The sequence below is a fragment of the Myripristis murdjan genome, chromosome 2 (assembly GCF_902150065.1).
Source record: "Myripristis murdjan chromosome 2, fMyrMur1.1, whole genome shotgun sequence".
Classification (NCBI taxonomy): Eukaryota; Metazoa; Chordata; class Actinopteri; order Holocentriformes; family Holocentridae; genus Myripristis; species Myripristis murdjan.
The window spans coordinates 232,853-255,909 of NC_043981.1; the positions used below are offsets into that span (position 1 = coordinate 232,853).

General features: G+C 42.2%; 1 protein-coding gene across 2 annotated transcripts; it reads right to left on the reverse strand.

The window, feature by feature from the left end:
* Positions 1-14,179: 14,179 nt before the first annotated feature.
* Positions 14,180-19,469, reverse strand: LOC115370202 (uncharacterized). 2 transcript variants are annotated; one of them, XM_030067124.1, is made up of 8 exons: positions 17,909-19,469; positions 17,717-17,785; positions 17,341-17,397; positions 17,188-17,250; positions 16,957-17,019; positions 16,072-16,116; positions 15,888-15,947; positions 14,180-14,663 (listed from the first exon to the last, which is right to left on the reverse strand). In XM_030067124.1, exons 1-8 carry the CDS (start codon positions 19,236-19,238, stop codon positions 14,434-14,436), a joined length of 1,917 nt encoding a protein of 638 aa, XP_029922984.1. In that variant the 5' UTR covers positions 19,239-19,469; the 3' UTR covers positions 14,180-14,433. The 2 variants fall into 2 exon arrangements, with proteins under 2 accessions (XP_029922984.1, XP_029922975.1); XM_030067115.1 differs by having other exon boundaries at positions 17,702-17,785.
* Positions 19,470-23,057: the final 3,588 nt, after the last annotated feature.

Sequence of the window (23,057 nt, forward strand, 5' to 3'; positions counted from 1 at the left end):
AGCTACTTGGAGCAGTTAAGGCTCCAGATTTTGTCACACGTGAAGGCATTTACCGGCACAGCGACTCCGTTGATGACATGGAAAAGGCGCTAGAAAGTGTTGTGATGAAGCAGCTGGATGAAAAGCTAAAGGGGAGTGACTTCATTGGAGTTATTATTGATGAGACAGTAAATATCACCGTGGACAAGAAGCTGATTATATATGTCAAAGTGGAAGTAAAAGGGAGAGTTGAAACACGTTTGCTGGGAAACTATGATGTGCACTCCGGGACCGCACAGTGCATATTCAACAAACTGGTTGAGGTGCTCCGCGAGAGGAATGTGGAGTTGTCCCGTGTCATCAGCCTGGGCTCAGACGGAGCTAGTGTAATGATGGGGAAACGTGCTGGAGTTGGTGCTCTTCTGAGGAGAGAGAGTGCATTTTCCATTCAGGTGCACTGTGTTGCCCACCGAGTGGCACTGGCCGCGCAAGATGCGGCAAAATCTGTGGACCAAGTAGGGGCATACAAGCGCACAGTTGCCTCTGTGTACTTCTTTTACAAGCACTCGGCCAGAAGGACCAATCGCCTCCGTCAACTGACAGCAGCGCTCAGTGATGAAGACATGACAAGTCTGAAGCAGCCGTGCGCTGTCCGCTGGTTATCGTTGCGCAAGGCAGTGGAAAGCATGAAAAGTAACTGGCCTGCTCTAGTGATGGAGCTAAATGAAGAAGCTGTAGGAGGAAATGTCCAAGCCCAAGGTATCCTGGGTCAAATTCAGCCATACAGCTTCATCGCCTTGACTCACACACTGGCTGATGTGTTACCTGTAATGACCAAACTGAATTTGGTTTTCCAGAGAGATGATGTTAATCTGGCCACAATCAGACCAATGGTTCAAGCATCAGTTGTGGCACTTACACAGTTACGAGATGCGTCAGGTCCAGAAGAGGAGCTGTTTCAGGCGGAGTGCAAAGTCAACATGTACCGGGATGTCAAAGTAACGCACGCAGATGACCGGGCCGTGCAGGCTTTTAAAAAAGCCAGAGCACACTACATCCAACATCTAATAGATGCTTTACACGACCGATTCCCTGAGGATTCACTGAATCTACTTAACTGCTTTGATGTCCTTCTGAACCCCTCCCGATACCCAAAGAGAACAAATGGTAAGTTGAAGCAAATTTGATAAGCTAAAATGCCTATATCACGAAATATTTGGTCTAATAATCATGATCATTGTAACAAAAATAATCATAATCTAGTAACTGGGCTGCATGACAAAAGGGCACTGTACTAAAAAATAAACTGCCATTTATAGGCCTACCGTATTTATTTTTCAAAAGTTTGTTGACGTTTCAGTAAAAAAAAAAAAAAAAAAAAAAAATTAAAGCTGCAAGCAGCGTTGGACGGGCCCTCGCCCCCCGTGCACATTGGCGACCCACGCAAAGAATACTACAATTTAGCGCGAAGAATATTAATAATGTTAGGTTTTGTGTGAGCCCGCTTTGTGAACTACAACTCTTCGCTGCTCTCGGTGCGAATGATATACGTCACCACCCGCACTGGAAACCTACAACAGACATGGCGATTTCTCTGCTCCGTGCTGAGTTTTTGAGGTTCTGAGTTTTTCCGCCCAACGGCGGGGTCCGCTCGCCCTCCTGCCCGGCCTGGCGCTCCGTTGGAGACGCGGACAATCGGGAACAAAACACACCGGCATCTTGACTTGAATCTGGATGGAGGGAAACGGCGATTACGTGACGTCACATACGCGACACAGTATGTAGTCTTTCTAATTGTGTTTTCTCAACAGCATTTAACTGAACAATGGCGCAATAAACGGTCAAACTCTTGACATGAAAATTTGTTATTTAAGCCTATAAACAACATTTGTGTAATCCATGGCATAACGTTGGGGGGACCAGAAAATAATTATTTTCTGTCCATTGAACACCATTCATTTTTTTTCGCTCCGAAAGGTCCCATGGGGGTCCACCGGAAGGGGCGGGACCTCACCACTCTATTGCGCATTCCTGAGGCAGCTAGAGTGAGTCACATGTCCAGGCAGAGTGCAGAGCAGAGCACACCAGAGTCAAAAACGTTTGAAAACTCTTCACAGCTCCCACAAACTTGGTCCAATCCACATCAAAATGACATATTTTTGTAGGAATTTTTGTCCTCTTTCCATCTGCATAGTTTAGACTCCAGGGGCCTAATTAGTGCCAAGTGTCAGCCTCTTCACACCAGAGTCCATGGGAAAAAATGAGGTTTTGGTTTTGGACACTCCGACTTTGAGGGCTTATAAAATCCAAACGAATTGAGTAATGATGAAATCCCAAATAACTTTTGTTCAGCACTGTGTCCTCTGTCATTTGTCAAATTTTCAAGCCGCTGCCATTTACGCCCTCAGAGGAGATAGATTTTGTTCAAAGCGAAATTTTGGGCGACAATGTGACTTTCAAACGCAATTTGCGGACTTCCTGTTGGTTTTAGGTCGGGGGTGTCAGTGCGTCATTTGTAGGGCTTGATGAGACCTACATTTCGGCGTTGGTTTGGTGTTTCTATCACATTCCTGTGGGCCGCAGCAGCTGCCTTTGTGTCCCTAGGTGGCGCTACCGAGCCCATTTTTGCACTTACGGGGTCCGTTTGTCCATTTTATCAATTTTTTCGCCAGACCTGATGTACGTGCTGAATTTGGTGAGTTTTTGAGCATGTTTAGGGGGTCAAATTAAGGTTTATTTTGACGTAATAATAATAAGAAGAAAGAAACGGAGCAATAACAATAGGGCTTCGCGCTGTTTCAGCGCTCGGGCCCTAAAAAAAAAAAAATCATTGATTCATTATCTCTCCGTCTGTTCAGCGCTTCAGGAGTATGCCGAATCAGCCATCCAAACCATTATTGGTCATTTTGGCAAAGAAATCACCAGTGAGGACGAGTTGGCTCCAGCTACAGCCCCGCTCATCGATGCCGCAAGTGTGCAACGAGATGCCATCGCTGTAATGACAGCGCTCCGCGGCTATGGAGGTTTGAACTTCTTAACAGCCTGTGAAGTTCTGATCAAAGATTTCAGCGAAATCTACCCTGAGTGGGCTAAACTGGCCAAAATAGCCTGCGTGATCCCTGTCTCCAATGTACCAGCAGAGAGGGGTTTTTCTCTGCAGAACCGGATCAAGACAGCGCAGCGAAGTCGCCTGGGGGAGAACAAGATCACAAGACTGATGCGCATTGCAAGTTGCGGAGAAACACTTGAAACTTTTGATTGCGTTTGATGCGTAAAAAGTAGGCCAGAAACATGTTCAGGGATTTTTTTGTTAGTTATTTTTATTTATTTTTTTTATTTTTTTTGGAGTTTTTATTGCATCTATTTCAAGTTGGCAGCACGCCGTGTTATTAAAATGGTATGAGCCAGTCCAGATGTGGGTTTTTTTTGTTTGCAAATTGTAGTTGCAATTGTTTGCAATTGTTTTATGTTTATGTTAAAAGAGCGCAGGCCTGTGCAATATTTATTTATTTTTTTAAACGTTACGCACGTCAGTCAATTGACGGCACTCGTTTTATTTGATGTAGCCTACTTTTGAATAAAAAGATTACGCTATAAATTGACATGCCTTGATATAATTCTTATATAGCCTGCATATAATTTTAAGCTCAATAAATTCAGATAATATTTGACCGGAATTTCAAACATTTGTCCGGTAAATTGAAAACCTGCCGGTCACGTTGTCCGGTGCCAATTTTTTCTAGCGGAAACACTGGTCATATGACTTACCAGGGAATATTTGAATACAAAATTTCACTGTAATAATACTGCTGAATGCTGTGAAACCCTTGCATTTTTTTACTGTGTTGCTGTGATATTACAGACCTTGTTGTGATATAACAGGGGTATACTGTTCTCACAAGCATGAAACAGTTAGCATAAACTCATTCCTCCAAACGTTCCTCCAATGAACAGGCCGGTGTTGTACTTGGCAGGAATTTATTGGAGAAAAGGTAAAACTGCAACAAACAAATTACACGGATATTACAATATCAATATTTAAGGCAGGTAACATTCCATGTAAATATGCATTTGGCTATAACTGACTGGCTATAACATCATTACCTCTTTAACAGATAAATTAAACTAGCAACAGGTAAGTACCAAAATGAGTAAAGTAAATATAAAATAAATGGCGTCATTCATGTCTAATATCAACATATTTTTCCTTTTCAGGTTCTTAAATTATAATATACTCACTGGCAATGCCACAGAAAAGGAACAGCAAAAGGATGGAATCAGACTGCATCAACAAGTGCCAACATAGGTTTCTAGCAACAAAAATGGCTTCCGACAGGAAGTTCTCATTCAACAGGAAGATACAAAATAAAAGTCCCAACTTCAAAATAAAGTCTTCCTAACCTAATTGCATTTATTCTGTTACATTACACTCCCCGCCTGGTGTCCATAGGACACCACCTACATTTTACCTAAACGACCTCTGAATTCAAAAGTAGAACCAAGTCAGAAACGGGTCTCAGGTAGGTTTTAGAGGGCAAGTGAGATGTCACCTTTACATCCACTTTCCTGACCAGTCCATCATTGCTTTGGTAGACCTTCACTATTCTTCCCATCGACCATTCATTTCTCCTGGCTTGTGTGTCCTTTAACAGCACCACATCCCCTTCCTTGAGGTTTAACCCTAACCCTAACCACTTCTGTCGGCTTTGGAGCATGCTCAAATATTCCCGCCTCCATCTTGCCCAGAACATCTCAGCCAAAGCCTGAACTCTCTTCCACTGATGCTGCAAAGGGTTGGCATCTGAGAAGTTTCCAGGAGGAGTGGGTGAAGTACCAATTTTCTGTGTAAGCAGTATCGATGGGGTGAGTATCAATGGTGCTTCTGGGTCTGAGGAGACTGGTATCAGCGGCCTGGAGTTAATTATAGCCGTAACCTCAGCCATCAGCGTGCTCAGGACCTCATGAGTAACCTTTGTCCTTCCAGTTTGGAGCAACATGGAGTCTAGGATATGCCGAGCCGTTCCAATCATGCGTTCCCAACTGCCTCCCATGTTGGACGCATGAGGAGGGTTAAAAACCCATGTGCACTTTTGGGTGAGGAGATAATTCTCCACACTGCCCCATCCATCTCCGTCCATGGCAAGTTTCAATTGTGAGGAAGCACCAACAAAGTTGGTCCCTCGATCTGACCTAAGCTGTTTCACTGGTCCCCTGATTGAGAAAAACCTGCGAAGGGCATTTATACAGCTTGAAGCACTCATCTCTTCGATCACTTCCACATGGACTGCTCTTGTAGACATACATGTGAACAATATTGCCCATCTCTTACTACTAGCACTGCCACCTCTGGTCCGGCGTGTCACAACCTCCCAAGGTCCAAAGACGTCCAACCCTACATAGGTAAATGGAGGTTCTTGTTGTAGGCGCTCTGAGGGCAAGTCCGCCATCTGCTGCTGTTCCAACTTACCACGCAATTTCCTGCATATCACGCACTTGTAGATAAGGCTGCTAATGGCTCGCTTTGCTCCTACTATCCATAAGCCACTTCCACGCACAGCGCCTTCTGTAAAGTGCCTGCCTTGGTGTTTGACACTTTCATGGTGGTGACGAACAAGCAATACAGCCACATGGTGCTTACCAGGGATGAGGAGTGGGTGAGTCTCATCTACAGGTAGGTTTGAATGAGTAATACGTCCTCCTACACGTAGGAGACCCTCTTCATCCATCACAGGATGAAGCTTCTTCAGGGGACTACTAGCAGGTAAGTCTTGCTTCCTTTGGATACACTTTATCTCTTCTGTGTACACCTCATGTTGCACAGCTTTGATAATGTGTTCCGCCTTTGTCAACCCAGCACTTGTCACGCCTACCCTGCAGAAATGCCAGCCAACACATTCTGAATCACATGATGATTTATGAAAACTTTGTGCAACATGTAACAACCGTGCTACAGCTCTTGTCAGTAGACCCCATGAGGAAAAACGTTCAAAGCGTTTAGTATCCAGCTGTTTTCCTGAGACTTTGGTCGAGAATGTTGTGACCTCGGGACGGAGCTCTACATCTGAACTTGGATCAATCAGTTCAAAGGATGTGTTGTCTGATGATGAACTCTCTGGTTCCAACAAAAACTTTGGTCCAGTCAGCCAACTGGTACTTTGCAGCTGGCTTGCAGGCACAGACCTTGTAGCATGGTCGGCTGGGTTGCTTTCAGTGGGAACATATTTCCACTGACTTGGATGACTTGTCTGCCTAATTCTTTGTACGCGGTTATTCACGTACACGTAGAATCTTCTGGATTCATTATTTATGTAACCCAGTACCACCTTACTGTCAGTGAAGAACGTGATGTTATCCAGCCTTTGGCCTATTTCCTCTCTGACTTGCTCTGCAATTTCTGTGGCCAACACTGCTGCGCAGAGTTCCAATCTGGGTATGGTGAGTTCTGCCAGAGGTGCCAGTTTGGCCTTGCCAAGAACAAAGCTGACCTCAAGGAGACCATCTTCAGCTTTCACCTTAAGGTAGGCAACTGCTGCGATTGCCTTTACCGAGGCATCAGAAAAGACGCATAGCTCTATGCCTCTGGCCCTTGTCAGAGAAAAGGAAGCATAGGTGCGTGGGATGTTCAGCACATTAAGCCTTTGTAGTGAGTCTTGCCACCTCTGCCATTTAATGAACTTCTCGTCAGGCAGTGGCGCATCCCAGTCTGTACCTTGAGAGACTAGTTCTCGCAGAAGGAGCCTGCCTTGGACTGTCACTGGTGCCAGGATGCCCAATGGATCGAACAAACTGTTGATGGTGGAAAGCACCCCTCTCCGTGTGAAGGGCTTCTGGGACTCAGGAATGTTGAAGGTGAGTGTATCCCTTGTCATATTCCAGGCCACTCCCAAACTGCGCTGAACAGGTAAGTCTTCAGCAGCGAGGTCCAGGGGCTCAATGCTCTTGGCTCGATCCTCTTTGGGGAAGGCCCTCATAACTTCGGCCTTGTTTGAAGCGATCTTGTGGAGCTTGATGTTGTAACATCCCAGCAGGTCCTGGGCTCTCTTTAAAACATCAACTGCTTCAGCCTCTGTTGGGAAGGACCTGAGAGCATCATCCACATAAAAATCTGTCTTGATGAAATCACAAACATCATGGCCGAAGTCCTTTTCTCCCTCTTGGGCTGCTCTCCTTAACCCATAGATGGCCACCGCTGGTGATGGGCTGTTCCCAAACACATGGACCCTCATGCGGTAATCCACCACTTCATTGTCTGGGTTGTTGTCTCTGAACCACAAGAAGCGCAAGACATCTCTGTCTTCTTCCTGGACGAGAAAGCAATAAAACATTTGCTTAATGTCAGCAATTATGGCGACAGGTTCCTTCCGAAACCTCAGGAGGACTCCAAGCAGACTATTGTTAAGGTTGGGGCCTGGAAGCAAGACCTCGTTCAGTGACACTCCCTCGAAGCGAGCACTGGAGTCAAACACAACCCGGATTTTCCCGGGCTTCTGCGGGTGGTACACCCCGAAAAACGGAAGGTACCATTTTTCCTTTCCCTCTTCTAGCGGTGGTGCCAGTTCAGCATGGTGATTGTGTAGGATGCCTTGCATGAATTCCATGAAATCGTCTTTCATGCTGGGTTTCCTCTGAAAGTTACGTTGCAGTGACATAAGTCGTTGATATGCATAGTGTCTGTTGTTAGGGAGCTGCTTCCTTGGGTTCCGAAATGGCAAGGGTGCCACCCAGCTGCCGCTTTCATCCCTAACAAACCCCTTTTCCATCAGCTGCAGAAAGGACAGATCATCAATGGAAGGTGCAAGCTGATTGTCCCTTTCAGACCTTTGAAAAACTGATCCACCAAGGTAGTTGTCTTGCTGCACTGGAGTACATGACCAATGCAGGGTGCTGTTCTGCTTGGAACGCTGACCGATGTCCTCCTTAACCTTGACAAGATTATCGCAAGGCTGCAGACAGCTGGGACGGCCATTCTCCATGAAGCATGTTTTAAATGTTTTCACTTTCTTTGGGACGTGTGCTCCACTCAGGCAGATGTCGCCGACAATGACCCACCCAAGGTCATGCTTCTGGGCAAAAGGAGCGTTGTGCGGGCCATTACACTGCTGACGCACCTTATGGACCTGGAGAATGTCCCGTCCTAATAGGAGCAAAATGTCTGCAGAAGCATCCAGAGGAGGTATTTGATTCGCTATAGCTCTCATGTGGCTATGGTAGTATGCTGCCTCTGGAGTTGGAATTTCCTCTCGGCAGTTAGGCACATTATTGCACTCTATCAGAGTTGGAAGCGAGATGCTTGTTTCTCCTGTGAGTGGCTCAACAATGTAACCATGAGCTCTTCTTCCAGTCACATTGACAACTCCAGCACAAGTGGTTAGGATGTATGGTAATGATGGTCCTTGTATGTTGAATGCATCAAAGAACTCTGTCTTACATAATGAGACGTTGCTTTGATCATCTAAGATCACGTACATCCTTTTGGTCTGTTCGCGATTGCCTCGTGGATATACATTGACCAAGCATATCTTTGAACATGACTTACCACTGAAGCCCTTGCCACAAACCTGTGTGCACATTGTAGTACCAGCTGAGATCGTCTCATCTTCAGGCATATTCTCCGGCTCCCCGCCATGGTCTTTAGGGGGGCTCAGTACCTTTGACTCCCTTGAGGCTGGACCTGGATGAAGTGCAGCTAAATGCCTCTCGCTGTTGCACTCTGAACATTTTATCAAAATGTCACAATTTTTGGCCTGGTGGGAGACTGAGGCACAGCATCGGAAACATATGCCTTTGTCCTTAAGGAATTTCTTCCTGTCGTCAAGCAGCATTGCTCTGAAGCCCTTGCATTTCTTGAGCGCATGCGGTTTCTTGTGTATCGGACATAGCGTGTTCAGGTCTTCCGTTTGTTTGCTCACACCACCAGTAGTCTCCTTATACACGTTAGTTTTGTGTACTGAAACTGGATTTTTGTAGGTCAGGTTTCCCATTTTTTCCCTTTTTAGAGCGGGCACTGTGGAACCTGACACGGTGAAACTCGGATCATTCCTTGCCTTGGCTTCCCTGCTAATAAACTGAGAGAAGACTGAGAATGGTGGGAAAGGTACATTATGGTCTTCTTTATATTTTGACCCAAACGTCATCCATCTTTCTTGCAAGTGGAAAGGCAACTTTTCCACAATGGGACTGATTCCTCTTGCCGTATCCAAGTATGATAATCCTTGCAGATAACCATCTTCCTTAGCAGCTTCAAGTTCGAACAACAAATCAGCAAGCTCTCGAAGCCTGTGGTTATCCCGGTTGGCGACTTTAGGAAAGTTGTCTATTTTAGCGAACAGAGCTCTTTCTATGGCTTCTGGAGCACCATAGCATTCCTCCAGTCTGGTCCAAATCAGATTAAGGCCCATCAATGGGTGCTTGATATTAGCAGATTTCATCCTGCGAGCTAGCTGACTTGAATCTGGACCTAACCATTTTATGAGCAAGTCAATCTGTTCATGAGCAGAAAGATCTAAGCCGTTCACAGCACTTGTGAATGTTGACTTCCAACTGAGGTAGTTTTCTGGCTGATCATCAAATCTGGTCAATCCACCTGATACCAGCTGACTTCTTATCAGAAACTTAGCCAGATCTGATGTATTATCATTGGCACCTTGGGTTGAAGAATCCGGCACATAATGGCTTGTCACTTGCTGTCTTTGTCGGTGTGATGTGTCAACTTGTTGTGTATCTCCACATTTGTTTTTGTGATGTCGCTCTAGATAGTGCTGGCTGCAGCCCTGCTTGTTGCTTGACTGTGAGACATGTTGCTGGCTATCTAGCTGATATGACACAGACTGGCGATGATGCGCCTGATGTGGGCTGATGTGATGTCGGGCACGATGGTCAGGGTAGGACAGCTGTTGTCCTAGATTAAGTGAGTCATACTCTTGATCCAATGCAAGCAGGCTAGATGGCTGTTGTTGGCTTCTGTCAAGCTGCTCATCTAGGTGTCTATTCTGCACCTGTGCGTGCTTTGCCACATATTCACTCACTTTCTCTTGTGAACCTTCTAATTTAGGCAAAGACTCAAAGTCTGCTAAGCTTCCTCGTGAGCTTAACTCCACGGCAGCTGCCTCCATAACGACGGCTTTGGCAATAGCTGCCTCTGCTTCTCTCTCCTGTTTAAGAGCATCTAATTCTGCCTCCAGACGAGCTTTCTCTACTTTGATTTCCATTTCCTTTTTGCTAAATGTTGCTCTAGCTTTAGCTGCTTCTGCCTCCGCGCGTGCTTTAGCAGCTGCCATACTTGCAGTTGATCGCTGCGAGCTCCTAGAATGGCGAGAACTGGACGTGTGTGATTTAACATCAATGTCCGTATAATTATATGCCTTCGATGTTCCCTCCATCGAATCATCTAACTGAGAATCCTTGTCTTGCTCCATCTTCTGATGAGGGGCTGCCATTTTACTATACTGTTCTCACAAGCATGAAACAGTTAGCATAAACTCATTCCTCCAAACGTTCCTCCAATGAACAGGCCGGTGTTGTACTTGGCAGGAATTTATTGGAGAAAAGGTAAAACTGCAACAAACAAATTACACGGATATTACAATATCAATATTTAAGGCAGGTAACATTCCATGTAAATATGCATTTGGCTATAACTGACTGGCTATAACATCATTACCTCTTTAACAGATAAATTAAACTAGCAACAGGTAAGTACCAAAATGAGTAAAGTAAATATAAAATAAATGGCGTCATTCATGTCTAATATCAACATATTTTTCCTTTTCAGGTTCTTAAATTATAATATACTCACTGGCAATGCCACAGAAAAGGAACAGCAAAAGGATGGAATCAGACTGCATCAACAAGTGCCAACATAGGTTTCTAGCAACAAAAATGGCTTCCGACAGGAAGTTCTCATTCAACAGGAAGATACAAAATAAAAGTCCCAACTTCAAAATAAAGTCTTCCTAACCTAATTGCATTTATTCTGTTACATTACAAGGGGTGTTTTGATTGCAGGATTTTACTGTAAAATTAAAGCTGCAAGCAGCGTTGGACGGGCCCTCGCCCCCCCGTGCACGTCGGGGACGGGGCGCGTGTCGAAGCGCAGACAATTCGTCCGTTTGTGCCAGTTTTAAGGGTATTTTTCGGTGCTTTTATTGTGAAAGAGTTTTGGGCTTTTATTTTGAAAGGCCGCGGAAGTCCTAGTGTGTGACCGACAGGACTACTGGCAGCTGCTGCATGATCACACCAAATTGCAGGCACACACACTCACTCACTCACTCACTCACACAAACACACACACACACACACACACACACACATACGCACGTGCGCACACACACACACACACACACACACACACACACACACGTGTGCACACACACACACACACACACACGCACACACACGACGCCAACAAAAACCCACTGGTAGTACATTCGCTGCTGGTGCCCCTCTGGCCACTAGCGGCGCCCCTCCAGCAGATGGCGCCCTTAGCATGTCCTAGTGTGTGACTTGACATCAGTACTGGCAGCTGTGGCATGATCACACCAAAATGCAGGCAGACAGAGAAATCCTCATTCAATCTAATGGAGAAATCCAGAAAACCCACCCCTGTTTGAGGCGTCACAGCTCGGTCACCGTTTAAGTGACAGACTTGATTCAAAGTTTAAACGAGTCACGAGACTCGGATGTATAAATCTCCCATTCACATGATTTTGCTATCTTGTACCGTTTTTGAGTTATGGCAGTTTTAGTTTGAGAGTGTTTTCTGCTCCCTCTGAGCTCTTACAATGGGTGTGTATTGCGCATTCCTGAGGCAGCTAGAGTGAGTCACATGTCCAGGCAGAGTGCAGAGCAGAGCACACCAGAGTCAAAAACGTTTTAAAACTCTTCACAGCTCCCACAAACTTGGTCCAATCCACATCAAAACTACATATTTTTGTAGGAATTTTTGTCCTCTTTCCATCTGCACAGTTTTCAAAGCCGTCAGACTTTTACTTTACACTGCAGGGGCCTAATTAGTGCCGGATGTCAGCCTCTTCACACCACACTCTATGGGAAAAAATGAGATTTTGGTTCTGGCCCGTCCGACTTGGAGGTGTTATCACATCCAAACGAATCGAGTAATGACGAAATCCTTCAGAACTTTTGTTCAGCACTGTGTCCTCTGTCATCTGTGAAATTTTCAAGCCGCTGACATTTACGGCCTGGGAGGAGATAGATTTTGTTCAAAGCGGAATTTTGGGTGAGAACGTGATGTTCAAACGCAAATTGCGGACTTCCTGTTGGTTTTAGAGGGGGGGTGTCAGCGCGTGAATTGTAGGGCTTGATGAGACCTACATTTCGGCAGTGGTTTGGTCTTTCTATCACATTCCTGTGGGCCACAGCGGCTGCCTTTGTGTGCCTAGGTGGCGCTACCGAGCCCATTTCTGTACTTAGGGGGTCCGTTTGTCCATTTTATAAAATTTTTCACCAGACCTGGCCTGCGTGCCGAATTTGGTGAGTTTTTGAGCATGTTTAGGGGGTCAAATTAAGGCCGAATGACACGAGATAATAATAATTAAAGCTGCAAGCAGCGTTGGACGGGCCCTCGCCCCCCCGTGCACGTCGGGGACGGCGCGCGTGTCGAAGCGCAGACAATTCGTCCGTTTGTGCCAGTTTTAAGGGTATTTTTCGGTGCTTTTATTGTGAAAGAGTTTTGGGCTTTTATTTTGAAAGGCCGCGGAAGTCCTGGTGTGTGACCCACAGGACTACTGGCAGCTGCTGCATGATCACACCAAAATGCAGGCACACTCACTCACTCACACAAACACACACACACACACACATACGCACGTGCACACACACACACACATACACACGTGCACACACACACACACACGACGCCAACAAAAACCCACTGGTAGTACATTCGCTGCTGGTGCCCCTCTGGCCACTAGCAGCGCCCCTCCAGCAGATGGCGCCCTTAGCATGTCCTAGTGTGTGACCGACAGGACTACTGGCAGCTGCTGCATGATCACACCAAAATGCAGGTACACACACACTCACTCACTCACTCACTCACACAAACACACACACACACACACATACATGTCTTTATCACATTGTGAGGACCCCGTTCTCGGAGTTCTCTGTGAGGACCACCATTTCCACTGTAGTGAGAATGGTGCAAAAAATAGTCCTGCCACTAGATGGGAGTGGAGAGTCAGAATGTCACTTCAAATGTCAAAAAACACAAAGTAAAAAAAATATTTTACTTGCATAGTTGTGAGGACCTAACCTTGTTGCCGGGAAGATTTGGTGTGTGTTCTTTTAGATCGCTTTTCACAAAACCAGCTAGGCATTATACAGTTTTATTAATGGAGGTCTTTTCCATTTTTTTAATTCTTCAGTTTAAGCTAACTCTTGTCTGTTGATATATTTACATTTAATATGAACTCAAATGGACCACAAAGATTAAATCATTCAATAAACATATATAAACCAATTCCAGAGAAGCTTCCTAACGCTCCTTGAAGGTAACATCAAATGTCTTGTGTTGTCTGACTGGTAAAAAGAAGCATCCATGTATTTCATTTTATCTTCCTTTATTTTTCAATTCCATTTTATTTTGCTTGGAATTTGACAACAGCAACACACTGACTCTGCTGTACAGTGTAATATCAAAATGTTACAATAGCAACATAATAACTGTAGTGCAGTGCAAAATCAAAATTTAACGGAAACATGATAACTGCTGCTCAGTGCAGTATCAAAAATTGGCAGCAAGAAACTGACTGTTCAAAACTAAACAGCAACATGACTGTTGTTCAGTTCAGTATGAAATACTGACAGAAAGAAACTGACTGTTGTACAGTACAGTAACAAAAATTAAGAATAGCAACATAATGACTGCTGTACAGTGAAATATCAAAACTTAACAGAAACATGATTACTGTTGTTCAGTGCAATAGCAAGAAACTGACTGTTGTAAAGTGCAACATGAAAATTTACAAAATTACTCTTGTTCAGTGCAACATGAAAAATTAAGAAACTGACTGTTCCTCAGTGCAACATGAAAAATTGACAAACTGACTATGTTGTTCAGTGCAATATCAAAAAAATCACAGCAAGGAATGTATTGTTCACTGCAATATCCAAAAATGACAACAGCAAAATACTGACTCTCTTGTTCAGTTCAATATCAAAATGTAACAGAGACATACGGACTGTTGTTCTGTGAAATATGAAAAATTAACAGCAACAAACTTAATGTTGTTTGGTGCATTATGAAAAATTGACAACAGCAAGAAACTCACTCTGCTATACGGTGCAATATAAAAAAAACTGACAACAGCAACATACTGACTGCAATATCAAAAGTAGACAATAGCAACATAATAACTGCTGTTCAGTGCAGTATCAAAATTGACCTTAAAACATTCTTGGCTAACTGGTCCATATACGTATATTTATGAACAGGAACTAAATACTTTTCCTTTTTTGAGCTGTGATGGAATTGTAGACTTGGTTCTTAATATCTTTCCAATTACGATTTTTAAGAACTGGTTCTGCCTTAAGTGCCTTGAGGCACGGCTCTTTACCAGGCACTCTCCTTAGAGTGATGTACTGTCCCAGTTGTCGCCATACAGCTGATTTTTCTGCTTTACTCCAGGACTTGCGCTTTGATGCAGTGGGGATCAGACAGTCTGTACCTACAAGAGAATTCACAAATCATCCATCATTATTTATAAATCCTGCAGCCATAATGTATAGATGGTTTATTTCTACTTGTGGATACCGGGCAACTATGGGCAACTACTGTGATGCACTGTGAAATGCCCTGCAAAGATTATCAATGCTTAACTATATGTTACAGAATTTTCTATTATAGTAGTTTAATATTCAAATAAGGAACAATATCCAAAATGAAAAATTCCAGCCACTGTAACATATGAAAAATGAATGTACTTTATCACTGTTGCAAAAACCTTGTAAATCCAATATTGCCAAATGATGAGTGTAGCTGCACTGCAATATTGCCTACAGTAGAGTATTACAGCCAGAAATGTAGAGGGATAGTCAGTATTAGAAACAGAATAGAACAACCTGTATCAATTATCAAATTTTTATTTTCCTACTGCCTTATCTTATGTTACTACACTCTCCAATATAAATACAGTATTTTCTTTTTTTTTTTTTAATTTTAAAAAATCAAATTACTATAATTTCACAAAATAAATGTTAATATCAATAAATAAAATGTAAAATATCATGGTGTTTTTGAGGACGACAGTGTACTTATTCTGTCAGTATGTTCACCTTTATCCATATGTACATAATGTTTCAAAGAGGATTGAATGTTTGCTTGTCAAACATTTTATCAATATCTCAAAGAAAAAAGCAAAAACAAAAAAAAAAAAAAATTCCATTCCAAATCCAACCTCCGCCATGTTGGTCAAACCAATCGATTGACAATCCTTACAACTTATTTCTCATTAAAAAGGGGACTAATCAGGCTTTCTAACAGTATAAAAGACAACACCAATCGGTACTGTTAAATGTGAGAAATGATCAACTGAAAAAATATTGGAGGGGATTTTTTCCAAAAAAAAAAAAAAAAAAAATTGGTCACTTCCCACACAATTACCAGTGTCACTCATTCCAGAAATGCAGGATCCTTACAATCTCATTGTACTGTATCTCATTGGAAAGAAGACGAATGAGGCTTTCCAACGGTATAAGATACAACGCTATTGGGTATACATCAAGGGGAGAAATTATAGACTGAAAAAGCGGTGTAGAACTTTTTTTGCCTAGTTTTATATGTGTATACATATTGAAACTGGTGTGGAATCAGGAAAGGCAATGAGTAAATAACATGATGGAACAATACAGCTAGCACACAGGAGCAGAACACAGAAATGGCAGAGGTTTACCTGTTTTATTAGTTCTTTGGGCTGAGGGTCCTGCACATGAGGTCCTTGTTTCTGCTGCTTCTACAATAAAACATGTATGTTCTGTTAGCAAAAACTACAAAAATCTTAATGACAAACACACTAATGTATTACCACTAATACCACTAATATAATTATCAGAGTGCAGGGGATCTCATGCCCATACCATCTGAATCTTGAGCTGGCTCAGACACCCTCTTTGATTTCTTTGCTGTGAAGAAGAGAAGAAAATTAAGAGACAGTACTGTTTGAGAGAGGTTCAAGGTTTGTCCATGGCCCCTGAAAAGTCCCAACTTGAACTCCACTGAAAACCTGTGGGAGATATTTGACCAACACTGGGACAAGTCAGAGAACCTCTAGAATGCTGCTGTGCTATGGGAAGAATGCCAAGCAACCTGGACCAAGATAACAGCGGACATTTGTGGAAAGCTTGTCGAGTCCACACCCGCAGGCTGGCACAAGTAGTTAAGCAGAAAGGATATAGGCTACTACAAAATATTAAAATTACAAGTATTACATATTTTTGGTTTCTGCATGACTTTACAGTGGCAAGTGTAAGAAACCTAACAAAGTTTTGCAAAAATTTGGTCCTAAATTTGGTCCATGTGAAATTTTCAGAATTATAAGTTGTTACATTTACTGTAATTGTAAGTGATAATTTTTGCTGTATTTTTAATTGTAGGGTTTCCTTCTATCCAAAAATAAAGTAATGTAAAAATTAAGTATTTCCATTACATTTGAATTGAATACATCTGAATTAAAAAATACTGTTTTGTACTTGGGGGTAAAGTTTTGGCCACCACTGTATATGTTCATTCATTTTTCTGACGATGACCTCTGTGGGTAAAATAGTGTCGGCCGTCTCCAAATACTGTTTTTCAATGAAATTTTTCAGTTACTGAGTATTTCGGTCATTATTTTCAGCATGTTTTTGCATCCTGAATTTCCCTGGAGATTAATACAATATCAATCTATCTATCTAACTGTAACAGTTATTTTGACTCTAATCAAACATACATTTACTCAACCACTTAACTAATTTTAAGTTTACCTGTTTTCTTTGTCTTTTTGAGCACTTTTGGTCGTACTGGAGTGGAGGTCCGCTGAGGTTCTTCTACAAAAGAGCATGCCACCTGAGCATTAATTTCAATTCACCATGTTTTTGCATCCTGAATTTCCCTGGAGATTAATACAATATCAATCTATCTATCTAACTGTAACAGTTATTTTGACTCTAATCAAACATACATTTACTCAACCACTTAACTAATTTTAAGTTTACCTGTTTTCTTTGTCTTTTTAAGCACTTTTGGTCGTACTGGAGTGGAGGTCCGCTGAGGTTCTTCTACAAAAGAGCATGCCACCTGAGCATTAATTTCAATTCACCATATTGACCGATATAGTAACATAACTTCAATGAACCTTATGCCCATACCATCTGAATCTTGAGCTGGCTCAGAAACCTTCCTTCTCTTCTTTCTTTTACGGGGCCCTTCAAGAGAAAAAAAGAGACAGTACTGTTTCAGTGTGACAGTATGAAGTTATAATCCACTTATCAATGGACAAATGGAGTCACACCATCTGATATCATGAGCTGGTATGTTTCACATCAGAAATTAGATGAATACAGAGTTTGGTGAACCTAACTTACACTGACCTGCAATGCCACTGCTCTGAATCATAACACTCAAGCCTCAAAACATGTTACATGTTTAGTAAATTAACTGTTCATATTATCTGAAATTTATTTAAAAGATAACCAAACCATTAATTAAGAGAGCGATAAACATTCATACCATCTGTATCTTCACCTTGTTCAGAAGACTTCTCACTTTGACTTATTTGTGGCTCCTGTACTGCTCCCACACTTGACGACAAAGCTGTTGACAATACACACAACAATGTTAAATTCACTTCTAACTTTTCATTCATTTCAAGGAAAATAATAAACAATGTGTTTCACTGTGACATCGTTACATACAGTAAGTTTCATTTATACTCACTCTCTAAGCCAAAATCAATCTCATCAAGAGATTTGCCTTTGTAGGTGTCAGTTCCCAGCTCTATTGCCATGAGCAACTTGCTCATTTTTGCAAGCTGGAGTGTGTTCTCTGTTAGCCGGTAATATTCCCGATGCACCCTAATGTCATGGCCCATGAATTTAGCAAGCTGATCCAGTTCATTGTCTTTCAAGTTCATTATTTGGCTAAGTGTAGCTACATGTTTCCTCAGTTGGGTCGATCTGAGTGTTTCAGGCCTCTTTGCCTCACTTGCAGCTGCATATTTCCTTAAACAGTCTGAACCTCGAAGATAAGATTTTGAATTCTGTCTTGCAAAGACATATTCATTACTCTCCAAGATGCCATTGTCCTCACTCCTTCTATCAATGAGGAAATCAAGTGAATTTGTCATCTCCTTTGTAAGAAGCACGGGCACTTTATGACCTCTTTTCCCTCTGATCACCAACCTGGTAAACTCGTGACTCAAGTCCTGTTCAAGTTTTGACAGGCACTGCATGATGTCTTCATTTGGTACCTCGTTGGATCTGTTTCTGTAGGTCTGCAGAAGTATTTTTGCTGCCTCACCTTGCCGTCTTCGGTTGAAAAGAATGATTTGTGAAAGAAGGCACTCACTGAGAGTCTTGTATGCTGCAGGGTTAGGTCCTTCCAACAGTTGCTCTTTTGCCTTCTCCTCTGTGGACTTGAGCACTTTATGAAGCTTCATTACATCTTCTGTGAGTGGAATCATTTCTTTTTTGTTCCATTTTCCCTCTTCTAAGTTCGTCCGTGCACGGCATGACACATAGAAGTCCCACTCTGTAGCTACCAAGCCCAAGAAGTTCCTGACTCTGCCAGCTGCTGATTCATCTTCAGCCTTTACATGTTGTGCAATAACAATTTCACATGCTGCCTTCAGTGAGTGTCCTAATTTTAAAGCAAGGGATGGAGTGTCGTACCTGTGGTTTGATTTGATGAAGCCAGCTGCTTTTTTTGCTGCTTGCACTGCTAAAGAAAACTTTGGTGGCACCAAAACATCTTGCAGCATCTTCACTTTGCAGTCAATTGACTTGGCAGCTTGGACAAATCTACCCAACTCCCTCATCTTTTGACTGACATATGCATCTTTTGATCGATCGCTTCCATGTTTCTCCAACAGTCTGTCGCCAAATTCACAGATGAGAGGGTCATTTTTTACTTGGACTGACACATCATCAATTATCATTCTGTTAACAACTTCTGAGCACCTTTGTGATGCCTGTCCTCGGAATGGAATAAGAGCTGAGGCCGCAGTTTGAACTCTTCGTTTTTGCTTGAACTTAACTGTGTCATTCATTGTTTTACGACACACTTTCTCATGTCTCCATAGCTCATCTTTTAAGAAGAATCCAAGACATAAGTTGCACGGTAGATACTGTTCTGCTTTTGAATGTTCTGATGGCTGTCTGCAGGTTACGATCTCTCCTTTTCCATTTTCTAGCACATTAATGTTATGAAAGTAATCACCCTTCCTGCGAAGTTGATCTAACAGTTGTAGACGTTTCTTTGATCGTTTTGGAAGACATGTAAGCAGGGCCACTTCTTTTTCAGCATTGTGTTTTCGCATTAGATGCCGTCCAATTTTACTTTGTGGTGTTTTGCAGAACACACAATAATGTTTCTTGTCCCATTTTCTTTTTTCCCCCTTGATGCAGGTTTTCACTGAAACATGTGACCTACCCTCACCTTGATCTTCATTCTCAGTGTCAGCATCGTAGTCCAAGTTGAGGTCGCTGTCACTGCAGTCTCTGTTTATGAGTTCTTTGTGTCCATCCAAGTCCTTTGTGAGGGAAGTTATGTCACATTCTTGGAGAAGATCGCTTGATGTTTTGAATGGCAACTTTGTGTTATCCTCTTGTTCTTCTTCCTCAGAGGTCTCCGATGATGATGGGACATAGTCACTGTCTAGGTCAGGAATAGACTCTGAGAAGGACTCATCTTGGGAAAGGATTGCCTGAAAGAGACAGTTGAAATGTACTTCTCTAAATTTTGAATGAATATACATCAATTAAGATGTGTGCAATATAGTTAAGTACTTGACTGTAAGTTTACCCACTGTGTTTTTGCCAGCAGCCCATTTTCCTATAGCCCACATCAAAATAAGAAATAAATCCAAAGCATACATACCAATGTGTCCTTGGATTCCTCCTCCTTTCTTTTCATTTTCTGTGAAAATGAAAAATTTGAATGAATTTTCTGAGTTACAGCTCCACAAAGTATATATGGGGTAGACCCGAATTTGATGTTTTTTTGTTCATGTTTTTTTCTGTCATTTTTTAGCCTCGTAACTTCATTCTTAATAGAGACAGACATGAAATTTTCATTGCTGAAAAACACACTTGAGTTCTGTTCAAAACTGCAGCCAAGTCAATTTGACATCCATCCCAGGTTTCAAAATCCTAAGACAAAATCTGTTTTTTCTTCAACAGAATTTTTTCTGTAACCAACTTTGAGCATCAAAATCTTGGGAAAAATGAAAGTTTCAGCATCAAAACTGCAGCAGTTTAATGTCTGTGACACACTGCTGTGACGTCTGGCAGCTAAATGTTACAACCACGTGATTGACAGACCTGTTGCGGTTGTTCAATTTGGAAATGCAAGGCTTACAGTGCAGCGACAAAAAATGGTACAAACATGGGGTCAACATTTTTGGAAAGCTCTTGACCTCTACTACCATACCCAATGGCAAACACTGACTAGTGTCAAAAAGAAAAAAACTAAAGAAAATCTGACCAAACAGGCGATCTTCCCACACCCAAAAACATGAATATAGACTGAAAAATTAGTGATCACAACATCATATAATAGACATAACATATTAGAACTACAAAACCTATAGCGCAGGACACCTGTGTGTTGCAACTTCGTGTAGGATTGTAGTTCTGGTACACCTCTTCCGGGTTAGGGTAAAAGTGTTGAAATTAGGTTTAAAAAACAATACGGTAGTTTTTCAACAGCAAAAGCATAACCTTAACATGTAGCCTATGTTTATATCACGGGTAAAGATGTGTTATGAAAAATAATTAAAAAAAAAATATATATATAAATCTTTAGTGCTATCTTTGATGTGTTTCGTGTGAAATGTTATCAAAACGCATTTTAATGTATAAACTCTTAAAATATTGCATTTTCCACTGAGAACAAAAGGAATGTCCTCCATTTTTCTTATGGCTCTCACTTCGGGGCTCGCGCATGCGCGCTGATCGCTCGTGCTCCTGGAAATTCATAGGAATATGCACGAAAATTTGTGCATAATTCAGAGTTACCCCTCTTTCTCTGCTTTGAGTTACCTCTCTCTGTGAAACAGAAAACTCAGAGTTTCCCTCATTTCAGGGTGAACAGACTCAGAGTTTTCACTAAACCTGCTTTGGGAAACGGACCCCATAACAACCGCCTTGCAACCACCGGGGACACCATAGCAACCCCGATTCTTGATACCACAGCATGTAGCCTACCTAAACAACTACAAACGAAACAGACTGCCACCTACAAACGTGGGGCTGCCTTTATTACATGGTCACACGGACGGCATTGGCAGATTATACACAACTATGCTTAAACAAACAAACAAATAAATAAATAAATTTTAAAGTTATTCAGCCCTGACAAGACTGACTGACAGACTGACTCAGGACAAACTAGCAAACTTTGGTCGGAGATTATCCGACGAATTAAGCTAATGCTAAGGTTAGCGTCTTTGAGGAGATAGCCCGCAGGTCGCATTTAAAAACTAAAAACAGCACGACAGAGTTGAAATAAAAAAAATGTCTTACCTGGATCAGTTGTTGTGTATTTTCACCTTCCTTTTGTTTATTTTCATTTGCCTCCGCCTCATATCGTCGCTCGCACAGTATGTGATGCTCCCGAAGTTTCTGCAGCCTCCGCTCCCAGCGTTGTCGAGACATGTCTGATGATGCATTCACAGGCAGGGGGAAACTACTATTCCATGCGTGGGACCTCGCGTTAAATGTACAACTTCATAAAATGTTACAATAAGAAATTAACGCAGTCACTCGCATATTAAATAATCAGCTCAACAGATTTACGCAGAGTTTGTAAATGCTTTAATGCTGTGCACCAAAATTGTGTCTTAAAAACGGTAAAATTCTTGTTAAAATTCTTGGTCATCCAGGGCACGGGATGGTTTGAATTAGTAAAAAGGAGTTAAATTTCTTTTTTTATCTTGAAATAATTACAAAACATAAAGAGATTCTGCAGTTCTACATTTATGAATAATAACTATTCATCGAGTTCCAAAAAAAACAGTAATTCCCGTGTGCAGTGAACGCAGCAGTAGCGCTGGGTGAAGTTTGCAGGTGTGCTTAATTGGTATCTCCCCTCCCCCACCCCAAACAGCGCGCCTCTCCTCGGCTGACCTGGCTGTGACCTGACAGAGGGCCAAGTAATATGGCATGAATTCAGTCTGAGAAACAGCCCAACAGAACTCTGCACTTTTTTCCTGTTGTTTATTTTTAACTGAGAGTATCACACGTTTTACAGCAGATAGCAGGTTTTATTAAAACTAAAATATAAATTTAGAAATAAAATATTAAAGTTTTGTTCTTTGTGAAAAATGATTTAATATGAAACAGGCATATTCATACAATGTTTAGGATAGACTGACACAGTAATTTTGATATTTTAGCTCTGTCATCTCATTGTAAAAGAGAATACTTGGCACTGAGGGTCTACAGGTTGGTCAGTGCCTCCCCTCCCCCACCATCAGTGCTGCTCTAAAGTGTCAAGGCACCTTGTTTCTCTCCCTCTCTCTTCTCTCATATTGCTGATCCTGCTCCTGTTATAGAAAATCTGAGTCTCAATCTTTTGCCTCTGTAGAATTGCCACCACACTCCAAAGTGCCTTTATCTTTACAACGCATGATCTACTCAGTCTTCACAATGTATTCTAACATGGATTAATATGTGGCCAAAATTCTTCACTATGCCCCAGATAAAAGAAAACTTAATTTTCAGTCACTGGCCTGCAAGACGAGGGGAAAGCATTTCTGGTACCTAATAATATTTTTATATGTACTGCTACTACTGCTATCTGAAGTGAAGACCATGAAAGTGAATACTACAGTAGGAAAATGTGCTTTCAAATGGCATTCAAAATA